This window comes from Silurus meridionalis, chromosome 7, assembly GCF_014805685.1.
Source record: "Silurus meridionalis isolate SWU-2019-XX chromosome 7, ASM1480568v1, whole genome shotgun sequence".
Lineage (NCBI taxonomy): Eukaryota > Metazoa > Chordata > Actinopteri > Siluriformes > Siluridae > Silurus > Silurus meridionalis.
In genome coordinates this window covers 10,964,214-10,989,456 of record NC_060890.1, presented here as the reverse complement: position 1 = coordinate 10,989,456, position 25,243 = coordinate 10,964,214, and the positions used below count along the sequence as shown (strand labels likewise).

At 36.7% G+C, this 25,243-nt stretch overlaps 3 protein-coding genes across 4 annotated transcripts; 1 reads left to right on the top strand and 2 right to left on the bottom strand.

The window, feature by feature from the left end:
* Positions 1-1,743: 1,743 nt before the first annotated feature.
* On the top strand, positions 1,744-13,267 carry tex2l (testis expressed 2, like). Of its 2 annotated transcripts, none has more exons than XM_046854231.1 (12): positions 1,744-2,068; positions 4,664-5,931; positions 6,946-7,146; positions 7,253-7,514; positions 7,906-7,973; positions 10,265-10,405; positions 10,531-10,630; positions 11,580-11,709; positions 11,969-12,103; positions 12,311-12,523; positions 12,734-12,854; positions 13,035-13,267. In XM_046854231.1, exons 2-12 carry the CDS (start codon positions 4,675-4,677, stop codon positions 13,134-13,136), a joined length of 2,730 nt encoding a protein of 909 aa, XP_046710187.1. In that variant the 5' UTR covers positions 1,744-2,068; positions 4,664-4,674; the 3' UTR covers positions 13,137-13,267. The 2 variants fall into 2 exon arrangements, with proteins under 2 accessions (XP_046710187.1, XP_046710186.1); XM_046854230.1 differs by having other exon boundaries at positions 7,810-7,973.
* A 547-nt stretch (positions 13,268-13,814) lies between these two features.
* rnf151 (ring finger protein 151) lies at positions 13,815-14,992 on the bottom strand. The gene is made up of 4 exons (XM_046853901.1): positions 14,969-14,992; positions 14,648-14,823; positions 14,451-14,547; positions 13,815-14,321 (listed from the first exon to the last, which is right to left on the bottom strand). The coding sequence occupies exons 1-4, from the start codon at positions 14,990-14,992 to the stop codon at positions 13,815-13,817; spliced, it is 804 nt and encodes a 267-aa protein (XP_046709857.1).
* Positions 14,993-17,169: 2,177 nt separating this feature from the next.
* On the bottom strand, positions 17,170-20,908 carry noxo1b (NADPH oxidase organizer 1b). Its single transcript, XM_046854300.1, has 8 exons — positions 20,664-20,908; positions 20,505-20,585; positions 19,670-19,742; positions 19,381-19,564; positions 18,989-19,185; positions 18,788-18,901; positions 18,552-18,669; positions 17,170-18,397 (listed from the first exon to the last, which is right to left on the bottom strand). Exons 1-8 carry the CDS (start codon positions 20,727-20,729, stop codon positions 17,848-17,850), a joined length of 1,383 nt encoding a protein of 460 aa, XP_046710256.1. The 5' UTR covers positions 20,730-20,908; the 3' UTR covers positions 17,170-17,847.
* Positions 20,909-25,243: the final 4,335 nt, after the last annotated feature.

The following is a 25,243-nucleotide window of genomic DNA, read 5'->3' as shown; positions in this document are numbered from 1 at the left end:
TTTTCATAATGAATCTCCTAAACCCATCTACAGTGAGCATGTCCCTGGTGTTAGATAGTGTTACATCTGCAAAGCTACAGTTAGTCTTGTTCCTAATTTTGTAGTTGCTGGTCAGGATGTTCCATATGTATACAACACCATCCAGCCCACATGACATTTCAAAAATTACTTATTAAAATATATACATTTACTAATTATTTAGAATAATTATTATCAAAATAAACATGTAAAATTATATGGTGACATGGAAAATCTAATTTCCAGTCTTATTATTCAGACAGCCAGAAAGGCTAAGAGATCATGGATATTATAGGCATTTATAAAAATAATAGTTAAATTAGTCAGGTTAATAACATAGACTTATAATATTTGTATGTATTACAGGATTTAGTGGCATACCCTCATATCCATGGTCTCACCTTCTGCACACAGTAGTAAAATGTTGTGAATCGCAGTTTGTACTGATCACCTTTCAGCAGCCATCCAAGTCCAGTTTCTCTACTTTTACTAGTTACTGCTTTGTACACATAGGAGAGTGTACATAGAGTTTTGATAGCTGTAATGTCAAAACCTTACCAGACAGAAGCCCTTTTATTCAGAAAACATCCAAGCTCAACTAAATTATCTGAAACAACATGTCACTATGAAATATACTCCCTTGTATGTCCAGCACATATCAAAAATTTTCAATCAGTTTAAAATCTAGGAAATGTAACAGTCACCCACTTGAATCAAACTATTCCCAGACTATTTTTGCAATGTCTCCAGGGCACAGTGTCCTCTCACCACTGACAATTGAAAATGTGCTGCCATGAACGGGTGTCCGTTGTCTGCAACAATGTTTATGTAAGTGATATGTTTTCAAAGCATCATCTACATCAGGGGTCACCAACCTTTTTGAAACTGAGAGCTACTTCTTGGGTACCGTTTAATGTGAAGAGCTACCAGTTTGATACACACAGTTTTCAGTTTGATCTGAAATAACAAATTTGCTCAATTTACCATGTTGGTGGCCCCTGATCTACATGAATACCAGGGCATAAGATTTAAAAATAGAACGTTTCCCAGACCATCAGCTTTCCTATTTTGCTCCATAGTGCATCCTACTGTCATCTCTTTACTTACTAAGCAATGCACAAGCACTGTCCACATACTGTAAAAGAACATGTGATTCATTACTGGGCTACATTCTTCTTTTGCCCCTTGGTCCAGTTTGATAATGTAGTGCTTTGGTGGTGGAAATCAGGCAAAATTTGACAGATGTGAGATTATACAGCTTCGATGATGAAGCTATGATGAACTGTATGTTTTGACACATATATTCTATCATAGCAGAATTTACTTTTCAGCAATTTGTGCTACTGTAAGTTTTTTGTGAGCTCAGACAATATTAGATAACATTCAGTAATCAAGTCACATCAATGAACCTCGGGTGCCCATCAATCTATATTTTTGACTGAATGCCATCACTCTTTGAAAGCAACATGCAAATAACATTATACAGAATACTAAATCCCTCTTGAATTTTTCAGATATTTCGGTACTTTTGGCTGACATAATCTTAATTTCTTTGTTTTAATATTGATTAATGTGCAAATCCCAAATGTCTTAAATGCTGTGCAACGTGTTGTAAGAGTGCGTATGTCGGAGCTGCATTACTTAATCGGGATTAAAGTGATCTGTATCCCTACAGTCTATAATCATCCTGCTGCTCGTCAGTTCACATCTGGACAGAGGCTAAAACAAAGGGATGTTCAGCTCGGCTGTTTGACTGCCTCCGCTTTAGACATACTATGTATCTATCTTTTTTTTCGTTCTTTTTTTTTTTTTATACAAATGCTAAATCAGACGTGCATTGAAGTTTTTTTTGCATTGAAGCTTTGTGTGTGATTGCCATAATAATAATTTCTCAACAGTTCAAACCATGGTTATATTTAGATTTTCGAAAATTTGCTGAAGGTCCTTTTACTGAAGGTGTGTTTCAGAGGAAGATGAACAGTGTTTAGGAAGCGAAAACATGAGCGCGTAACCGAGCTCTGTGCTGAAGTAAAAGAACAATCACAGCTGGGTGAGTCTCCTTCTCTTTATTAAAGATATCGATATCGACTTAATCAGATGAAATCACTGTTACTTATTTTCTAATAGCTGATCAGTCTTTTTCTAATATTAAATGCACAAGAAGTGGATGGCTTCCCTGTTTATGGAAGTCCTGATCACAAACGCATCCATGTGATATTGGAATAATCTTTAACAAAGATAAAAAGCGGACAGGAAAATACTGAGATTCTCAAAGAGAATTGCTGGGTTTAGCCCTGAAGTTATTAGGTCGATGGTTTTTGTAAAAAAAACAAACAAACAAAAAAAAATAGATTTTACTTCTACTTTACTTTGTATTTCTCTTCTAAGAAATATCGTCACTAGGTTACAGATGTAACCCTAGTTCCCTGAAGGGAATGAGAGCTGCAGTCGAAAACACTTTTTTGGGAATGCCTCGCGTTATTCACGCTCTAAATCACGTGTAAAATCTGCCCAATGGGCAGTCGTGACGTCATTGGCGGGTGACGTCGCGCAAAAAATACCCTGGTTTAGGGTAAAGGATAACACTGGCCATGCCAGGGGCGAAACTCCAGGAGAGACGGGGCCACAGAGAGAGCCTGTAGGTCCACAACCCTCTTAAGGGAGGAGATTGCCAGGAGAAAGGTGGTCTTAACTGACAAATACCTAAGGGTCACCTCAGCCAAGGGCTCGAAGGGGGGCTCAGATAGAGCTGCCAAGTCCCACACAGGCACTCTGGGTCTTGTCCTGGGCCTCAGCCTCCGCTCGCGGGGTCCAATAAGCCACAATACCGTAAACCTTCAGGGTTGATAGAGCCAACCCTGCTGCAAACTGTTCCTGCAGGAACTCCAGAACTGAACCAACCGGGCAGTTAACTGGGTCCAACTGGTGGTGCTCACACCACGTGGTGAAAAGATGCCATTTAAACTCCTCGTGGAGGGAGCTCTGGAATGGAGAATGGTCTCTACTACCTCTGTAGAGAGACCAGCTGCTAAGAACTGCCCCCCCTCAGAGGCCTTCTCTGTACTGGAGAAACCACACTCTTCTTTGCGTTTAATCTTAACCCCAATTCCATCATGTGGGCGGGAATGACATCTCTGACCCCCTAAAGCTCTGATCGAGCTAATACAAACCAATCATCAACATAGTTTAGAATGCGGATGCCCGGAAGCCGTTGCGGCTATAGTCGCATTCATGCACTTGGCGAAGGTAAGTGCAAGGCCGAACAGGAAGACTCAACATTCATAAGCCTCGCCCCGAAAGCAAACCTTAGGAAACTCCTGTGAGAAGGAAGAATGGCTATGTGGAAATAGGCGTCCCTTAGATCTACCATGACAAACCAGTCCTTGGACTTGATCTGAGACACGATCTCCTTGAGAGTAAGCATCTTGAGTGAGCGGTTCAAAGAGCGCAGATCTAGGATTGGGACACACATGGAAAAGTATTTTTGCTTTTTAGCCATGCTGCCAGATTCACACACAAAGCGTTTACCTGAACAACAAAAACTTCCTGGTTTGCGCAACGTCGCCCGCCAATGACGTCACGACTGCCTATCGGCCAGATTTTACACGTGATTCGGACCGTGAACAATGTGAGGCATTCCCAAACCTGAAAGGAAATTTGGATTTATGCTTATGATGTTGCTTATAAATAATTTTCATGTGTTAATGCTTTTTGACTGTGCAATGCAACCTATAATGTGGTCAGAAATGTGATGTGGCAGGTGTGTCCAGTTTACCTGTAATCTTTTTTAAGGCAAAGTTTCTGGGCAGGTTATCACTGAAACGCACAACTGCACTAATATCTTCAGTGTGATTCAATAAGTGAACTGAAACAAAATTACAGGGGATCCCTAATATTATTACAAGTTCACCTTCTAGTCTATCTTCCTGATAGATGGTCTGATAAACCCTAACCCTAACCCATTAGAAATCTGCTAAAAATTCCTTACACAACTTTTCCCAACAGCACTAGAAAACACAATGTCACTGTCATACATCACTTTGTTGGGTTTTCATTAGTTTGAAATGTATCAACAAGCCTTTGGGGCAAAATATAATGAGTACTTTATGGGACATGCATGTATTTCAAGCATAAAGCAGTGGACCTTAAGTAAACCTAAGCACTCAGGATGTATTAAATCATGTCCTATTAATCTGCTGAAATACATTAATGCTGCTACTGTACTTTATGTTTTTATATATAAATATATATTGACATAGTTGACAATTTAATATATTTTGAGGATCAAGTGTAATTATACAGCAAGGACATCCCATATTTTACAACAGTTAAAATCCTTTTTGTATGTTTATGTGAAACTTAATGTTTATGTTGTTTGGCAGATGCCCTTATGCAGAGTGACTTGCCTTATTTCTTTTTTTGTGCAACCAAGCAGTTTATAGGGACTTGACTCTGACAGAGAAACCATTCAATGCTTTATATTAAAACAGAAAATGGAAAATAATAACCTAGTGCCAGACAATCTTTTCCAATGCTTATTTAAACAAAGAAAAACATGCTGGTATGCCATATTTATAAAGCAAAGTATCTAATGGTCTGTCATTTTTTTCTGCTGACTTGAAGATGCTTTGTGTGTTGCACACAGAGATAAGAAGCATGGCAGGAAATGAACTAAGCCAGAAGCCATCCACTGAGATTGAGGACCCAACTCTGCAGACAGAACAGTATGATTTGAGCATGAGTGGCATTGTCATCCAGCTAACAGGCACAAAAGGTGAAAGGGACAGTCTCGAAGAAAGTGATCTTATAGTCACACTAGACAGGAATAACCAGAAACTACATAAGTCCAAGTCATCCTCTAATGACATGAAGACCGAAAAAGACAAAGAGTGGGCGCTCCACTCTCCATTGTTTCATGTTTCCCTGTCCCCTTCTTCACCAGGCTTACTTAGGGACTGCTCAACCTCCAGTCTGAGTTCCCTTTCTCTCTCCCACCAGCCTCTGGCTAGCCTGGTGAAATCTATTTCTACTGAGTTGCAGCTAAAAGACACTTCATCACTTAAGCCCAGACCTTTAATCAGCTTAGTGAAGTCTATCTCCACTGAACTTTCTTACAGCAGTCCTGAGGTGTCCCAATCCAAGTCAGACTCTAAGCTCAGCCTGCACTTGTGGACCCAGCTGATTCAGTCTAAAGGCCGTATTGGAGAGTCTCGCACTGCTCCTCCATCTCCTGTCAATCTCTACCCAACTGAAGCCAAAGCAGGCTTTTTTAAAATGGAGCTAGAAGACACCCGTCGGAAACTCACTGAAGCCATGCATGAGCCTCTTAGTGTGTTTAGTAAAATCATAGGTGAGGACAGCACGGACATGCTTAAGCACCAAAGGAGCACAGGTTCCAATGATTTTACCTATTCTAAATGGCTTGAGAAATCAAGTGGTGAGCTTTCTGGGTTCGAGACTATAAAAGTAGAATGTGAGGGACTGGCCAAGTTGAACCAGCATGTGAGACCATGTATAAAATGTATTCACTGCAGATCCTGCCATTCCAACAGTCACTTAAACAAACTGGAGGGTGAAGACCCTGTGGAGGACTGCACATATGAAGATGCTGTACATGATGTAATGGCAAAAAATAAAAGCCACCCAGCACCTAAGGACATATCAGAGCAGCCCTGTTCTCCAGTCCCAGGGATGAGTCTCAGCTGTGCTGCTGTTTTGTTATACTGCTATTTCATCTTACCTTTGTCCTCTTATTGGTCTGGAATATTTGTGGGAATAGCATTTGGCTTCATGCTGGGGCTACTCCTCATCCGATTAGGATTGACTAAACATCGTTATTCTGTTCCTTCAGACAGTTTTAATCAGAAGAAACATGACTGGATTCAGGGTGAGAGCAAAAAGAACACACTTAAGGTAATTTGATTAAAAAAAGTGTTTTGAGTCTCTGTCAAATAAATCTTCACTGGTACGCTAGATTACAAACCTAAGATAAATCAGCATACAACTCAGAGGATTTTTTTTTTTAAAACAAAGCAAACCTGGGAAGTGTTAGATTAAGTGTTTTAGGAAGAGGGGTCTTCATCTGTTGCTGAAAGATAGCCAGGGACTTCATTGTTCGGACATCTAGGGTAAGTTCATTTCACCACCTTGGTGCAAGAACAGAGAAGAGTCTTGAAGTATATTTACCTCTTACCCTGAGAGAAAGTGGTACCAGTCGAGCAGTGCTGGAGGATCTCAGGCAGCGTGGTGCAGTGCGAGGAGTGATGAGGTCTCTGAGGTAAGAAGGTGCTGAACAAACATGTGAGCAGCCTGTGTGTACAGACCTAGTTGAATCCTAGTTAAAAACCGACAAGAACTATCCATATTAGCAACATGTGAAGAGAAGGAGAGTTAATTGTCCATAGTTACCACAAGGTTGCAAACTGTGGCTGAAGGGGAGAGTAGAGAGCTATGAAGAGTTATTCTGAGATTTTGACCTGGAAATAAATCACCTGGGATGACCAGCAGTTTGGTTTTGCTGGGGTTAAGTGTTAGTTGATGGTTTGTTTTTTAACCTAAGTATTTATTTTTTTACTACTTCCAGAACATTAGTCCTTGGAGCTATATTAATTTATATCACAGTTTGGTGCCCCTCATAATATGCAATTAGTGTCTCACTGCCATTCTGAGCTTTTGCCAGATTTTTAATCAACCTGTTTTGGATTCTGACTGTTCACCAGCGGTTGATGCAGAAAAGCAGCCACCCACGGCCTGTCTGACCCAGAAGCTGCTTTTACAATTAACTGACAGCTCTTTTACATGTTGCCTTTATTAACTGAATTGTTTGAGAAATACTTAAACACTACAGGGAATAGTGCAGTGGTAACACTAAGGATTATTATTTTATATTGAGATAAAAGAGGAAAGAAATCGTGTTTTGTATTTCAGGGCTGGATTAATGAGATGTACACCTATGATCCAGAAACATACCACCCATCTCTTATGCACTCTGTATATTTAACGCTGGAGGAGCACTGCATTCGATTGGATTATCCCCGCAGCAATATCCCCCCGTGGGCTACCTTCAATGAGCCTTTTTATGATCAAAGCTTTACCCATTCACGTAGGTTTCACTTGGATGGCAGCAAGGTCTGTGCTTTACAACTTATTATAACTTCCTTTTTGACTCAATATATCTTGTTTTTCTGCATGTTCTTATGACTGTACAATACATTAAATTTTATTTTGGCAATAGGTGTTCCTATCACCCCCAACCTTGGCACAGAAGCGAGTGTGGAACAGGAAGTATCCCATATGCATCACTGTTGCAACGGCAGAGCAATTAACAGAGGATCAACAGGATCCTCACTTCAATGAGAAATTAGCCAAATCCCAATCTAAAACCAATTATAATACTACACTATATCTCTTTGCCAGAACAGGAAGGGAGAAAGAAGAGTGGTTTCATTACCTTTGTTCAGCGTCCATGTACAGAAATGCGGGCCAGCATGATTCCGGTAAGAGCTTTAGCCTCTCTGATGCTGCAGTCATAGTATAAAAATTCAGAAAATTCTCAGTAAAAAATTCTTAGTATTTAGTTATTTATTCATTATGCTAGCATAAATTATTCAAAAACCTTAGTGAAACTAGAAAGAAAAGAATCTTAAGGCAATACATGTCTTATTGACATGTAAAAATATACAATACAAAAATTGTCAATTTCAGTGTGATTATGTATTTAGTTCAATATTTTCCTATATAACTGTTTAACACTCTTGGTAATCATTCCAGTAATTTTTCTCCCCATTGTAGATGTTTCTGTTTTGCAAGATGAAAAATCCTCTAGTTTAGTGCAGGTCACTGGGAGCATTGAGAATATCTCAGCTATGTCTGATCTCATCTCTTTAGACCAGGGCAGATCTTCACCATGCTTCTGCAATAACAGCCGGCAAGGGAGTCCTTCTAAAAAAAATCAGGTCTGTAGAAATCATGCTGATTTTTTATTCAAGTGAATATAGTTCAAGTTCAAGTTTATTTCTATATCACTTTTCACAATGGACATTGTCTCAAAAGCAACTTTACAGAATTTAAGAATTTAAGTGAATGATGTGTATTTTTCCCTGATGAGCAAGCCTGGGGCGACCATAGCAAGGAAAAACTCCCTAGATGTTATTAGGAAGAAACCTTGAGAGGAACCAGACTCAAAAGGGGAACTCACCCTTATTTGGATGATATCAAGAGTGTGGTTATAAATCTTAAAACAATACAAAACACCAAAGAGTGAGAACTACCATGAGTACCAGAGTGTGAGATTAGCACAAGCTGATAAAATGCATTTGATCAGATGTACTGGAGCACAAGGTTATAATATGTGATGTGTTATGTGTAGGTCTTGCTAAAAAGATACGTCTTTAATCTGTGCTTAAACTGGGAGATTGTGTCTAAGACCCGAACACTGTCAGGGAGTCTATTCCAAATTTTAGGAGCTAAAAGTGAAACTGCTCTACTGCTGTTAGTGGACTTTGCTATTATAGGAACTACTAAAAGTCCAGAGTTTTGAGATCTCAGGGAGCGTGACGGATTGTAGTATGTAAGAAGACTGGATAGATACATGGGAGCCAAATTTAGAGCCTTGTATGTAATTAGCAATAATTTGTAGTCAATTCTTAACAGGTAGCCAGTGTAGGGATGATAAGATTGGGGTTATATGGTCATATTTTCTTGTGAGAACTGTAGCTTGTTTATTAATGGTTCAGGACAACCACCTAGAAATGCATTACAATAGAACAGTCTGGAGGTCATGAATGCATGGACAAGCTTCTCTGGATCAGTTATACACAACATGTTTCTTAGCTTAGCAATATTTCTAAGGTAAAGAAATTGTAATATGTGTATTATGATTTTCTGTCTCTGTCTTATCAGAAATTAATTAAAGAAAGTTATGCATCATCCAATCTTTTAATTCTTTTACACACTCAGTTACCCAAGTCAAATGAGATGTTTCGTCTGGTTTTGATGAAATATACAGTTTGATATCATCAGCATTACAGTGGAAGCTAATCCCATACCTTCTAATAATATTTCCCAAGGGAACCATGTATATTGTGAAAAGCAAGGGTCCTAGAACTGATCCTTGTGGCACCCCATAATTTACTTGCATTATCCTGGATAGATCTCCATTTAAATCTACAAAATGGTAACGATCAGACAGGTATTATTTAAACCATCTTAATGCCAGTCCCTGGATGCCTATGTAATTCTGTAAGCGATCCAAGAGAAAGTTATAATTTATAGTGTTGAATGCAGCACTGAGATCTAGTAAAACTAACAGAGAGATGTAGCCTTGTTCTAAAGATAAATTATTGAATAATATTGAAAAGAGGCCCACCAGCTGTATGCAACACTTGTTTTAGTAGTTTAGTCGAAATGGGATTTAAAAGACATATTGTTGATTTGGCTTTGGTGAAAATACTGTAATTGTTTTTGGTGAAAAAATTGTAATTGTAATTGTAGAGCTTTAGGTGAGACTGGATCACGAGATGCTGTCAGGTTGGACCTCCACAATTGTGTTTCTAATACTTAAGATTTTTTAGTGAAGAAATTCATAAAGTCCTCACTACTAAACTGTGATAGAATATGCTTTTTAGATACCTGATTTGTTGTTAATTTAGCCACTGTAATAAAAAGAACCCTTGGATAGGTTTGGTTATTTTCTATGAGTTTGCTCAGGTACTTAGCCCTAGCAGCGTTTAGCACCTGTCTGTAGCTGAGCATACTGTCTTTGTATGCTATTCTGAAAACCTCTAATTTAGTTTTTCTACATTTTCTTTCCAGATTACGGACTGCTCTTTTGAGGGCATGAATATGACTTTTATGGTGCAGGTGTTTTTTTCTCTAACCTTTTTTAATTAAATGAGGGCAACGGTGTCTAAGGTGCTAGTAAGGCCTAGTAGTGTCTATGTTGTTAGCCATTTAGTCAAGATCATTAGCATTTAGGGATGTAGAAAGAGGTTGAGACAGTTCAGGTAGGTTAAGACAGATCAGGCAGGTTAATAGTGGCATAGTGGATATCAATATTTAAAAACATTATTATGCATAAACAGCCAAAAAAAATGAGCAGGGAATATGGTATAGAGAATAGGCAGCATTAGTTCCATGGTAATTTTGCTTCATTTAATTAAAGAAACGATTGCTGTAAAACTAGCAAAGAATGTGCCTGACCTTTCATTTAATTAATTATTATTATTATTTTGAATCTTCACTCTAGAGAGTGTCTCATCATGTGGAAGAAATGCAGTCTGTCTGGATGAATGCCCTGATCGGTCGCCTCTTCTGGGATTTCCTCTGCCAGAAGTACTGGTCTGATCAAGTAGCTCACAAGATTCAATGCAAGCTGGGCAAAATAAGAGTATGACACAAACACCAAGACCAACCACCCCCAATCCAACTACTCCCACACCACAAAATATAATATTTACCCATTAAAATTAATCGAATTATTATGAAAAATAACAAAGTTATGTTACTCCACAGTTGCCTTACTTCATGGATAAACTCACTGTAACTGAGCTTTCCTTGGGTTCCTGCATGCCTCAGATAACAGACTTGTTTCAGCCACAGGTCAATGGCAGAGGTGTGTGAACAAGCCTGAACAGATAATTATACAGAAACATATTAGTTCCATCACAAAGAGAAAGGAATGTGTACTGTCTATGTGCTGCCATGTTCCATGCTAAGCTGAATACCTATGATATTTTTTTTAAATGGATGCAGCTCTCTTCAAAAATAATGTATAAAGTCAAATTAGTAGCTTAATCACTGTGTGCCTGACCAGGCATCTACTATGGATGATCAATGATTTCTAAAATATGATATGAATTATTGTTAACTGTGTCCTACAAGCTTGAAATGTAACTGCACATCTTATGCATATGATAGTAAAAACCCACTTGCATGGTTTTTGCAAAATAAATACATTGTATTAACAATCTATTCAAATAACATATAGAAATGTGATACAAATGTCCATTAGCTTTTGGTCACATAGATTATTTGTGCATATATTTAATTAATTAAAATATCTGTAGTAGTTGATGATGTACTGCAAAAGAGAAGGTATGTGAGTGCAGGCATGTGTGTGTGTGTGTGTGTGTGTGTGTGTGTGTGTGTGTGTGTGTGTGTGTGTGTGTGTTTGCACGTGAGCAGTACACAGTAGACAGTACGTGTGCACGTGTCTGTATGACTTTTGCTTCTCCCTGCTTAATGATCTGCAGTAGTTATGTAATTCTGAGTGTCACAGTCCTGCTGTTCTAATCACACTTCATTCCACTTACAGAATTATTGCTCTCATCATTATGTGATTGGGTCTCATAATCTGCTCTAATAGATTGTCATTTGTAGTCTGTGCGATCACAATCCTCTAATCCTCTCCATCAAGTCCCTGTTTAAGCTTTCACTATTTAATTATTTATTTTTCCTTCATGGATTAATTGTTTTGGAGAAATATAATCCGTTTGTTTTGTTATCTTTAAACTTATCATGTATAAATATTTAATTACTGTATCGTGTGTTCTCTATTTTAGGTCTGTGGCTTCACTTGAACATTGAGTACAAAGGAGCCTTACAGATGACATTAGAGACAAAGATTAACCTGTCAAAAATTGGCAAAGAAGAACTGGAAGCAGCACGAGATATTCAGGTCTACCATGTAAGGTTAGTTTGCACTGAACACGTTTAAAGGTACGATTTGCATTATTATCTAGACTCAAAATATTTATACATTTGAAAATATTACTTAGAGAGCCTATGATTTGCAATAAATCATTTCAGGATATCGTTTACTTTTTTTTCCTTTTTTTTTCTTAGATTTATTGGTCAAAACAGAAGTTAAAATAAACTTTCCAAGTAATGTTCTTAGAATTTAAGTACTGTTTCTTTAACCCTCTGCTATCATCACAAAATAATTCCGTAGAAATCCCAGGTCCAAACTTGCTGTACTGGCGGACAGTGATGAGGAATCCTCAAGTGCAGGATCATCTGATGAAGAAGAATTTCCATCCAATGAGCCTCAGGAATTTCAGGGAGAGAAAATCCTTAGTGCTGAGAGGTGACCAAAATATTCAAATATATTCTTTCATCCATAGAAACCAATTAGCTTTTTTCAAGGTGATGCATGGATTATATATTTAAACTGCTTTCTAGATCAGTGAAACAGCTGTGTTTAATCCACTGCACTTAATGACTGCTGCCAAATTAAATAAATTAATGCTTAACTCAGGGAAGATATCAGACAACTCTAATTTCTTCTTTACAGCAGTTTGGCTGGGGGCAGCACAGGCTGGCGGATTTTGAGACTTGTTGACAAAATTGCTAAATCCAAATACTTCCAGAAAGCTACAGAAAATGAGTACATCAAAAAGAAGATTAAGGAGATGTCAAACACACCTCTGGTTCTCACTGTTGAGGTTAAAGAGTTTTCTGGAAAACTTGCTGTCAATATTCCTCCTCCCCCAACAGACAGAATATGGTACAGTCCACAAAACAATACACAACTGTGGTCATTTGTATTTAAAAATAAATTGAAAATAATTAAACACTGATTAACTCCTAAATTGTTCAGTGTGACTATTATTTAATTTTATTTATCCTGCCAGTGGGTGATTGAGAAATAGTTAATGAACCTCCTGGTTTTTATTTAAATTTTTTTTTTGTGATTGTTTTTATACCTCTATTTTAGGTACAGTTTTTGTGTGCCTCCAAAACTTGACCTGCGAGTTCAGCCTAAATTAGGAGAACGGGAAATGAACTTCTGTCATGTCACTGAATGGATTGAGAAAAAACTTCAAGATGAGTTTCAGGTTAAACATTTACTTTGTATTTTTATTTATTTATTTTTTATTATTATTTTATTTTTTTGCATTACTCTAAATATGACCATGATTATTTGATGTTTTGATGTTAACTAGGTATTAATATATTTTATTATAATTTATTACTTTTTGTTGTATATGTATATATTTATTGTAACTGTGTTACAGAAAGTGTTTGTGTTGCCAAACATGGATGACATAAAACTCCCGTTTATGCGCTCAGCCTTTGAGGGCCAATCAGCACCTGAGCCTCCTACACTCCTTCTCTGAGCGCCAACCAGACCTGATTCTAAACCATGCTTTCCCTTTATAGTAGTGCCCCTCTGTGGCCATTTAAGAAAACACTATTATCACTGTGCATTTGGTTTACAGGTAGTCGTCGACCTACGACCTATCCAACTTACGACATTCGACTTGATTGTGGTCGTAAAGTCGAATGGTCGTAAGTTGCATAGGTCGTAGGTCGTATTTAGCTATGTATATCTAGATTAAACATTTGTACATTTCTGATTCGATTATAATAAACTCACTGCAAGCAGAACATGGCTTCCCTGTTTAATGAGATTTGTATATGCATTTACTGTGAAATGTTTATTTTTAATTAATGTGATTTATATGTACCAGTACTGAAGGATGCACTATAAAATAGTGCTTTTATATGTTATTTGCTTTTAGAAGAATTTAAACATGGAATTTTTTTGGAATTATGATTTCTTTATATTTTATTATGTAAATCCTGAAATGCTCAACAGAGTATTTCTAGTTTCTGTGGTCTGAACATACTTCAGTGGAGAGATGTAGTATGTGACATATGCATTATATGTAAGCCAGCTGTTAGAATTCACTCATGAGTGATAAAACTACACAAATGGGAGAAATGATTGATTGTGTATTGTGTTTTTTTTACACATTAAGACACCTTATAAAAACATATAAAGGGCATATTTCTTAGGAGCTGCTGCTGCTAGAGCTCGTAGGAGTGATGGAGCTTAAACTGACTCTGGAGTGTCTTCTCATACTGGTTCCCTCACCAGGGCTCTCCTCCTCCCCCTCCTCCTCTTCCTCCAGGTTCTCTCTAAGCTCCAGGCTTTCACAGATCAGGCTAATTTGCTGAGCCATGTGGGCCATGCGACTTTGCATTCGCTGCATTTTTTTGCGTAGTGCATAGGCAATGGTTCTCTGCTTTTGTCTCTGGGCCTCATAGCGCTCCTGCAGCTCTTTGTAGCAGTTGTGCTGGGTCTGAGTAGTGCGACTCAGGAGCGTGCCACAACCCATCGGACACAGCTGCCTCCAGTGGCTGCAGACCAGGGCATGGGCCTGTGCTTCCTTTCTCAGTACCCTAGCCTCGCAGCCCTGTTGTGGGCACAGCACCCACTCAAAGGGGCATGTGGAGCTGTGGAGGTACTCCTCTGAGAGCTGGAAGGTAGCTGTGCAACCCTGTTGTGCATTTCGACACTGAGAATAATAACATGACATGACATAATATAACATGACATTTTTTGATTGAGATTGATATTACCATTATAATATTCAGATATCATTACATTAGTTTTCTCTGGGCATTCTTACCAATGGTATTCTTACCTTGATTGGCAAACGACCAATGGATTTACTGAGCTTGAACATGACAAACATAAGGCGCTGGCTAATAGGCTTCCTGCAGCACGGACATGTTTCCTGCCTGAATCAGTTCAGTACACACTGTTCAGTATGTGAACATTTGCAACACTTCTTTTTGCATAAATTCTTTTTAATATAAATGTAATCTGTAGATTTCATACCTCCTCATCCATTGCAAAATGCACTTCTTGCAAAAGACATGGTTACATGCCACACGCACAGGGCAGCGTAGAACCCCCTTGCATATGATACAGATTAGGTCATGGTCTGGGGGATCCACAAAAAGATCCACTTCATAACCACCACTCTGACATGAAACATAATAACCAAACAAACACTATTAGTTTATAGACTGTAAATTAAAAACATTTTTAAAAAAAAGGTTCAATATTATTATCTTAGCATTATTCATATTGGTAAAATGAAAGCCATGCCATTAATTTTAAATACAAATTAGTCCAAATTAAGGATATATATTTTACATTTATCCAAGCATATAGCACCATGGTCCTACTTTTACTGACAAAGCCTTAAGTAATATTTAAATAAAAAAAAAAACAATATAATTGCAACGAAGAAAAACTACATCACAACTCACCATAGTTCACTGTGGTAGAAAGTCACAGCTGTCAGTAAAACAATAAATCCTAAAGAGTCCTGTGCGCCATAAAGTCCAAGCAGATGCTGCCAAACAACAATACTGAGCTTTACCAAGCCCAACTAACACCTGATGACATTTTTCTTTTCTTTTACATTCTAGCACGGTGTTTTAAATGTGCTATCCACACTTGTCTAGAAGGTATTAGACACTCAACCAACAGAGGCCTATTTTAGTGCCATCTAGGTTTTACTTAGTGGACAAAGGCTGTGGAAACCACTGAGCTTACAATGGCTTGTGTGCGCTACAGATTATGAACTCTATTCTCTTGAAATTGTTGTTACTGAATGGCAGTGGAACACAGTGGTGTTTTCTACAGTTGGACTCGTGGATGCAATGGTAATGATCTTAAAAAAAAAAAAAAAAATGGTTGTTCCGTGGAAATTTGTACAGTTACCATTTAGTGCATAGTTTTGTTTATCAAGTTAATCAAGTATAAGTTTTCTGTTTATTTTACCTAATCATAGTTTATTGGATTATATTGGTACAATACATTTATTTGTACAGCTTTCTTGTGAAAGGGGCAAAAATCAAACTTGACTGAAGGCAATGGGCCAAAATTAAATGCTGCATGGAAGTATGTCTTCATTAGAATGTCTGCGTCACCATATTTAGAGAAAGTTAGAAGAATAACAGGAAAAAAATGAGAGGGACTAGAATCAAAAGAAAACTCATCCTCACTGTAATCCAAAGCCATCTTAATGATTCCTAAATTGAACTATCAACATTAGTTTTATTTTATAGTGTGTTGATGTTTGACTTAAAACTAAGACAGTTTCATTTTTAATGAAAAAGATTGATATCATTTATTTAGGGTTGTCATTTAATTTGTTTGACATGCTTTATATTGTATTTTCAGGTCATGTCCTGCATTCTATAAGGAAATCAAGATGTGATATTTTCATTCAACTTTCATTTTATTATTTCAAGTTTTGTTTTCACATTTACAGCATTTGGTAGACACCCTTATCCATGCAGCTTGCTTTAAAGTCTCTAACAATAAATTCACCCTGACACTGGTTCACTAGGTCAGGGAGTAATAATACCAAATCTGAACAGTTGGGCATAAAGAATAATATAGAAAACACAAAACAACGCATTTTTAAATAACACAGTGTTCATTTAAATAATTGTTAAAAAGACATTACAACAGCTTAGCTGTCAAAAGTGCCCTAAAACATGCTTTCCTTGTTCCCCCATTGTTTCAGACCCAACCAAACGGTGCTAGAGAATTATGGTTTCCACACGGTAGTGTGCAGTAACAGGTGATGAGATCTGAGAGTTGTCTAGGGGGATTGCAAAATCTTAATGTGAGGATGCAACTGCTGAAATAAACAGCAGTTCAGTTTTACTGGAAGTTATTATTGTTTTGGTTATTGATACAACATAGTACAGTACAATATATATGTGACTTAAATAAAACAAGAGCATATCATTTAAAATGCTTTTCAACATCCTTTATTAGCAAACAATTAGAATTTTAAATAGAATTTCTGTAACTATGTAAGATGTTAACAGACTGTATAGTCTGTTAACCTGAAGCCTTGTTACTGAAGACTACCTGTCTATTGTAAAGTAAAACTCAGCTTACAACCCTTGTACCTACAGAGCCATGTTTTGCAATGTATTGTTATTCTGGTTCTGGCATTGTTGCCTGACCCTTTTCTGTTTTCTGTTTTAACATTTTGCTCTTACTCATTTTATCATCGTTACTGTATTACGGTATTACTGTGAAACAATTATTTATTGAAATTAACATATTTGCCACAAGACATATTTTAACAAGTAAATTAAATGACATACCAAATATTAATAGCTCTCATTCAGGAACTGACATACAGAGAACACAACAGGAAACATTAAAGCAGTTTCCTTGTACAGATGTTTGATTTAACAAAAAAATAGCCTTTCAGGAAATTGTGTGCTTTTCCATAGTATTTATTTTACAAGATACCACTAAATGCAGAACGATTGCTTTATTGACTGTATGCATACTTTGGTTATCCAGAAACCTCTAGAAACCAATAAAGACATAAATAATTTTTTATTATGAATATAAAGATATTCAAAAGTAGAAGTCCCTCTGATACAGAATTAAATCCCCACTTAGCAAGCCAGAGTTGAAAATGGCAAAATAAAACATGACAAAAGAAACTTTGAGAGGAATTATAGTCAAAAGGTAAGTCTATTTTCTATTTTTGTGATAATGAACAGGGAAATGCCAACAATTACAGTATACACAATGTAACACTACCCTGGGTCATCAGTATCATACCACTCTTAAGTTATATACAACAAAATAATTGTTTAAAACATAATATATAATCTATTTGATCATTTTATTCAGAGACATTGTACTGTGGAGTATGGGGAATACAGATAATGTTAAAAAACAAAGTATAGCTAATGAGAAAACAGTCTATACAATATTTTGCACAATATTCTTTTACACTTCCACAGGCCAATTATATGACATGCCAAGTGACTGTAAAAAGGCAGACATATTATTATTAAATTATAATTCTAATCTTTAGAATAGAACCAGTCTGACGAGTGGACATAACTGCATGATGAACAGTTTATTATCATAGCAAAGGTAAAAAGATAATAAGATGTACCAGACAGACATAATTGTCATGCGTCAACATGAGAACAGTCCAGGTTTACAAAAACATCTCCTTAAAAATGAAATCTGCTCTGCTTTCACAGTGCCTGAATCTCAGCACCTTTAAACAAACGAGCTTTGGTTTCCAGGGCTGCTTTGCGGGTGTAGGTGGTACAGCGAGTGAGGATCTCTTGGGTTTGTGGACGAGGTGGCACCTGTGGGTGCAGTTTGGAAGGGCTGCTGGTTTCTGATTTGGTAGTGCCTTGAAGCTCCATAGACAAAACACTATCAGGACTGTCTGGACTATCTTTCCCTGACTGTCTCAAGTTATCTTCCCCCTCAGATCCATACACGCTCAGCCTCAGAGAAACAGAGGAGCTGGAGCAAAAGTCAGTGTCATCACTTAAGCTGTATTCAGGGGTGTCAGATTCATTGTAATTAACTGGTGAACTGTGACCCAGAGGCTCAGAGAGCACCTCAAGAGAGTGGGACTTATGGAAGTGAGACTTGCGTGTGGGGTGAGACAGCACTGTAGATAGAGTGGACAAGTTTAGGTTGGAGCTATTCAATTTTTTCTGCATGCAAATCATAGGGTTGGAGTATAGCTGTAGGTATATAGAGGGCACATAGCCTGCCTTTCCATTGTACCTGAAATAGCAAAGAAATATCATATCGTTCAGTTCTGGTCCCAGAAACTGTATCCTGTGCAGTAGTTATATCCTATATGCAATTTTTAGCACTGTGCTGTAATGTAATCCTTATTCCAATGGTAAACCATCTCCAAAAATATAAACTGATTTACCTAACTAGCCACCAGCCATTATCAGACTTCTGAATAACCTCCACTATGGCTCCGATGTTCACTGTTAGCTCATCTTTCCTGGCAGAGGTATAGGTCTTTATAGCACAGTAAAGATCCCCTAGGGGGAAAACAAAGAAAAATTTTACAATTAAAACATTTACAATTTTGCATTTCCATATGCATTTTGGCATATAATAGCACCAAATAAATGTAATTTAACACTTTAACTTACTTACTTTGACCACCTGCACTGTCTAGCTCATCCTCTCCTTCTTCCTCCTCACACAGCTCCAAGTAGGGAGCAGGAAACCAGGCTAGACGCTTCTCTTCATTCTCAACCAGCCACCATCCTGATAATTTTAGATGGAAAAATAAGTACAGGCAATTCAAAGTCATCGGCTTAAATAGCTTAAATATAGAAACATAAGAAGAAATACCAGCTTGATCTTTGATGAGAACTTCCAGAGTTTCACCCACAGTCACGCTAAATGATCTGTTCTTGGTGTCCTTGGTCTCATATGGAGCTAAACACCTATACAGTTTGGTGATACATGGCTGTGACACATTCCCAACACTGAGGCGCTTGCTGCTCAGGACTCTTGGCTGACCATCTTCTGGCTGAAAAATCATTATGCTGAAAAAAACAAAATAGAACAGAACAGTATAAGAAATTATTTTATCCATAGTATTCCTTTTGTCAAAGCATTTGTAAATGTATTTGTTTTATTATTTATTATTATTTTGAACCTTTACTGTATCTTTCAACTGCAAATATATGTTGCACTAAATGCTCAGAGATAAAAATGGTGGTGGTCAAAGTGCATGATACCTGTTGCGTGCAAACTCAGGATGCAGCTCTTCTTCCTTGGAAACAAGGAAACGAATAAGTTCGGAAGACTGCGAGACATTCTTCTCACAACGAAGCAGCTCAGTGCAGTAACTTTCTAGAGCCTTCACTCGATAAACACACTGAGCTGGAGTCTTCCTCTGGAGGCTCAGCTTCATCACTAAACCTGACAGAAAATTATTGGCACTCTTTAAAAAGGATTAAATGTAGTTTGGATTTGTTCCATTGCAAAATTAATAAAGTGTTAGCACAGCAGTAGTTGCCACTGTACCTCCAAATCTGGGCAACACTCTATCTTGAGGTTGAAATGGTTTGTCCACTTGAAATTTTTTCTTCAGTTGCCTCTGTAAAAGTGGGTTAATACACAAAGATAAAGTTAATACTTTAAATTGTAGACATTTAATGTACAGGTAGTCGTCGACTTACGACCATTCGACTTTACGACCAAAATAATCACCAGACAATCTTTTTTTTTTTTTTTTGCATATCAAGTTACAGCTTAGTTACAATCCAAATAGACAACAAGACACTACACACACTGAGCTGCTATACCTAGTACAATAAAAGTAGCTACGTGTTTAAGATGTTGGACTTCTGATCGCTAAACTCTGAAAAGCTGAGTTTAAATCCTAGCACCACTAAGATGCCACTTTTAGGCAGTGAGCAAGACCCTAAACCCTGAATTACTCGATTGTGTAAATATATAAATAAATTTGATTGTAATTTATTTTGCATAAAAGCATCTGCCAAATGCAATAAATGTAAATATGAGTGATCCCATGAAGCACAGATCTTTATGTTAACATTTTCCCAATTATAAAACTAAAAATTATAATTTAAATAAAAAGATTCTGAAAAAAAAGACAATGCAAAAAAAATAAAATTAAAATAAAAAAATTAAATAAAATAATAATAATAATAATAATAATAATAATAATAATAATAATAATAATTTTACTGACCTACAACGATTTCATCCATCGTATAGAATATAGACAACTAGACTAAATTTCTAGATGCAGATTTATGTCATGATGAGAAACGTTTTAGAAAGTCATTAGGACATTTGACGTGAACGAATTAATTGATTATTTACTGGTTCTTACGTGAAGTTGCTTGAAGTCTCGCAGGGATCTGTAGACAATCACTTCGGTCTGATCCGACCACAGCACAGATGCCATGTACAACTAAAACAGAAGTGCATAATATCATTGCGATTCCTTGTCATCAGTACAGGTGTCATTTATCCTTAGTTACTTTCTTACTTTGTTGTTGCCTTTGCACATTATGCCGATTATTCGGACGTGCAGAGGGTACCGATGGTCACTCATTGTGATCTGAGCAGAGTGTTGATCGTAAACAAACTCAAAACTGAGCTTCTCGTCACCGAAGGTTCCCGCAAGTGATGCGGTGCGCGAGCAGCTTTGAATATTTTCCTCACCTGCTCCGTTTTATTTCTACAGACCAACGCGTCAGCCAATCATATCTCAGTGGGCGGTTCTAACCTCCATGTTCATTAGATCATCCTTAACAAAAGAAAGAAACATGCTTTTTATTTGTCACGTGTACATTACATTACAGTACAGTGAAATTCTTCTTTCGGTTAAGGGTCTTAATCAAGGGCCCAAGATTGGCAGCTTGATGATACTGGGGCTTTAACCCCCAAATTTCCAATCATTAACTAGGAGCCTGAATCAATTGACTATACTGACTGTAGTCAAACCCTATATTTAAAATGTAAATTTTTTTTTTTTCCTCACAAGAACTTACAGAAGATATAACGTGGCAAGTCTTGGACCTGACAAACCCTTAGACTGTAATTACTATAAATAGTCTGCTACAGTGGGTTAGAAATGCAGTTTGCATGAACAGTTCTGCATTTACACCACCCATGACTGAACAGCACACCTCAACAATGATAAAACTATTATGAATGGTGCCACCCAGATTAGAATAGGTTGCTTTTTGGGTCTGGTTCCTCTCAAGGTTTCTTCCTTTTACCATCTAAGTGAGTTTTACCTTGCCTCTGTCACCAGTATCTTTCTCAAACGTAAAGGGATTAAACTTATAAAATGTACACAATCTGTATAAAACCTATTTATATCTGTATAGTTGCTTTGGGGCAATGTCATTGTTAAAAGTGCTATACAAATAAGAATGAATAGTACTGAAATAAAATTCAAGTCCAAATTGAATGCACATTTCTGCCTCATCATTGAAAAATTGTGTCATTCTGTTTCAGAAAGCGGTGAATACAGCACATTTAATCACCTAGATCTATTACCTATCACAGGCACTTGATGTCAGAAGAAAGAGTGAAATATATTAGATACTGCAATATGACATAAAAACTATAACCACTTACCTCCTACCACCAGTTTCAAGAACAGTTTATTATTTCAGATCAGATTGTTCAGTCCACATTCATGGGTAAGTTAAAATAGCAAAATATTAAGCTTTGATGACCTTAAAATATCATTGGTCAGATTATTATCAAGAATTAAAAAGGAGCTTCAATGCCTATATTTTCTTGTTTGCTCCTGCTACAGTGAACTGTTGGGGAAAAGCTAGATGAGGGAAATGAACATATCTAGTTTTTTTTACACAAAGGTGAAATCATACTAATGATGTTAAATAAGCACACGCACACACACACACACACACACACACACACACACACACACACACACACACACACACACACACACACAAATTAACACGTATTTGAGTGTACAAAAGTTTCTAGGTTGTTTTTTTAGTCATTACTTAGTCATTATTTGGTTATCTGCCACACCTAATGTAGCCAATCATGGACCTGATAACAAACTAGAACCAGGATGGATAGAGCAGGAAGAGCTTGACAGTATTTGCTAATTATAATTTTTGCTAATTTTCCGACCAATGAGTTGCTGTTAAGGACTTTGTAGGCTTAATACTTTACCTTTTATTCTGCATATGCTGATTAAAGACAGGATATGCAGACAATGTGCTGTGAGCACCTCTTCAAAACCCTATATATAAGCTAAGTGTTCTGCATGACTAATGCAGGAAAGGTTTGCTGGGGCATATGCTATATTAAATGGCTTTTGGATGTTTGTTATCATGGGTTGAGTGTGAAAACAGATTATAGAAAAGGCAAGGCTGTGTCAGAAAGGCATATGGAACATTCATGGGAAATACCACAGTGGAAGTCAAACGGAACCCACATATAAAGTATATAAGTATCTTTTTTTTGTCATGGCAAACCATCTTTTATTAGCTTACTAATTAACAGTTAGGATATAGAGAATCACTGTTTACAACTGCTATAATAAAATTGATAACGCAAACCTATTTTACAAAGACGCACAACATTAAATGGACCTGTACATGGATAAAATGGATGATGTTTTATTTTTATACAATTCATTTAGACCCATTTCATTTGGTGCCAATCATTATGCAGAGTATTAAAAAAAATATAACATGTCCTAGAACATTTTTATAACCATTAGGTATGTAAATACAGTAGACTCTGAAATAAATAGATATAGAGATGTTTTTTGGGCCATTCATGCCCAGCAGATCTACAGATTTATTTACACACTTTTAATGTTTATCAAGTCAGGAGACTGTGAGGGCTATTCATAAAGCTTAGAAAGTCACTTTGAAAGCTGCAGTCTAAATTTGACTGATCAGAATTTGTATATTTGTAGTTCACAAGAACACTTTATATAAGCCCAATAGTCATAGTCAAGTTTGCTTATTACATTTGTAGAAGGAGTTTCTGATGTCAACGCTACTGATGTCACAAATCTTTTTTATTTTGCTTGAGAAGCTGTGTGGATTTTTTTTTTTTATCAAGAGAAAGCAAAAAGAGAGTTTGCTGTAATGTACAGTAAGTGATAACATGACTGAGTGTGTCACATTTGTTGATAATATTTCCTTTACCGTAGTTTTCCACACAACCCCAATGTATAATAAATCCACCCCAAAATGTGCTTTAGTGATTTTGGCACACAACATGTGGTACATTTTTTTTTTCTTCATCAGTCCACAGCACCTGTTTCTAAAATACTTTTGGCCTATCTATATATTGTTTTGCATAGATCAGACATTAGCTTTTGAGGGTAAAATAGATTATAAAGTGAGTCTAGTAAGAGGATGACAATTTATAACTTTAAAGTAAATCACAACTGTTCCTTGTTGCACAAATAAAGATTTTATATTGTTAATCTTGTTTAATCTTCTTAAAACTAAGCATGGTTATTTAACAAATGAAAATATTGTTTTCATGGTAAAATTTCGGAAGAAAAAAAGAATATAACCCTTCACTTCAGCACACTTTCAGACTGAATGAAACCAACATATCTCATGTCAGAACTTTTTTCCTCCTTCAGTGTAATTAATTCCAGCTGACTGGCTCTTTCCAAAATGGTGTTTTAAAAAAATATAAGGGGGGTGATAACACATAATTCAACCCCATTATTAATTATCTTAAAAATCACACCCTGTGTTTTCTATGTTTTTCTTATTCACAGAAAATGATGGGCGTTACAGGTGTGTCTCTTTAGATTAAAGATGTCTCTGTACAAAGATCACTTTCTGTACAAAACAAAAGCCCTCATTATCTAGGAGTATTCTTAAAAAAAAAACGGATATAGTATTCTATAGAGATAGTAGATGACAGAGCAGAAAGTGTGTTTATAATGTAAGAAAGAATAAAGCACTGAGACGCTCCTTTTAAATAAAAAAAATGTGAAACTTTAAAAAAAAAATCCTTTAATGTGTAATTTTACATGTATATTTTATTTTATCTTGTTGTTTTTGTATATGAACACTTCCCTAAGTAAAATGACTGTTTTATCATTATATATTATTAAAAGCCCAAGCTAAACTTGCAGTAGGAAACAAACTTTCTGAATGGTGACGTTTAACTTACCGGCATTACTCTGACATTTAATCAAAATAGACCAACAAAGGAAGTCAATCCAAGCTATCATCTATTTTCAATTTCTCCACAATGACATGGTGTGTTTATGGAGGCAGATCAGAGAAAAGATGGTGCAGGTGTCTCTTCAACCCATTGGTGGTGAGAGGAAGCTGGCTGTTTAGACAGAAATGCAGCTGATCTGAGGCCTCTAGCATCATTAAGGCTTGTGAAGGACTGCCAAGACTCATTCCATAAAGGGCTGCACAAGATCATCTGTAGTCAAATCTGTCAGGACTACCACATGACGACATCATCACCTGGGATAGGAACTGCATCTGCATGTTTTTTTCATGTGTGAGGTAAAGTTCACTGTGTCCCTGCTATACAATATCACAGAAAATGGTGCAGCAAAAATATAATCTGACTGATCATAACATTTATATATGTAATACATATATAATTCACACGAACAAAGTATGAAAGCCTGATAACAAACAGACCTAAAAAAGAAATCTAACAAAAACTTATAATCACTGAAATAGTAAAGCTAATCACATTTAAAGGGATCTTGTTGGCCACTGCCAGCACTTTTATAACGGTCAGTAAGTCTTTAGGGATCTTTAGAACAGAGGACTTTTTCAGTTTCTCTGCAACATGAAAAGCTGTGTGGGATTTTTTGTTTTGTTTTTATTGCTTTTAGAGAACAAAAAGAGAGTCTGCCCTAATGTAAGTGATAACACTTTCTTGGTCCATAATATTTAATGTAACTACAGTGTCCTGTCAGTAAATTTTTGAGAGACACATGCATGTTCCTTTTGTTTATATGGAAAGAAACTAGGTAATTTAACAGTATGAATATTTACTTTGACTTTTTCATAATTAAAAAACTTCACACTCTTGGCATCAGGATAGTTTGTCCAAACATTCAGCTGA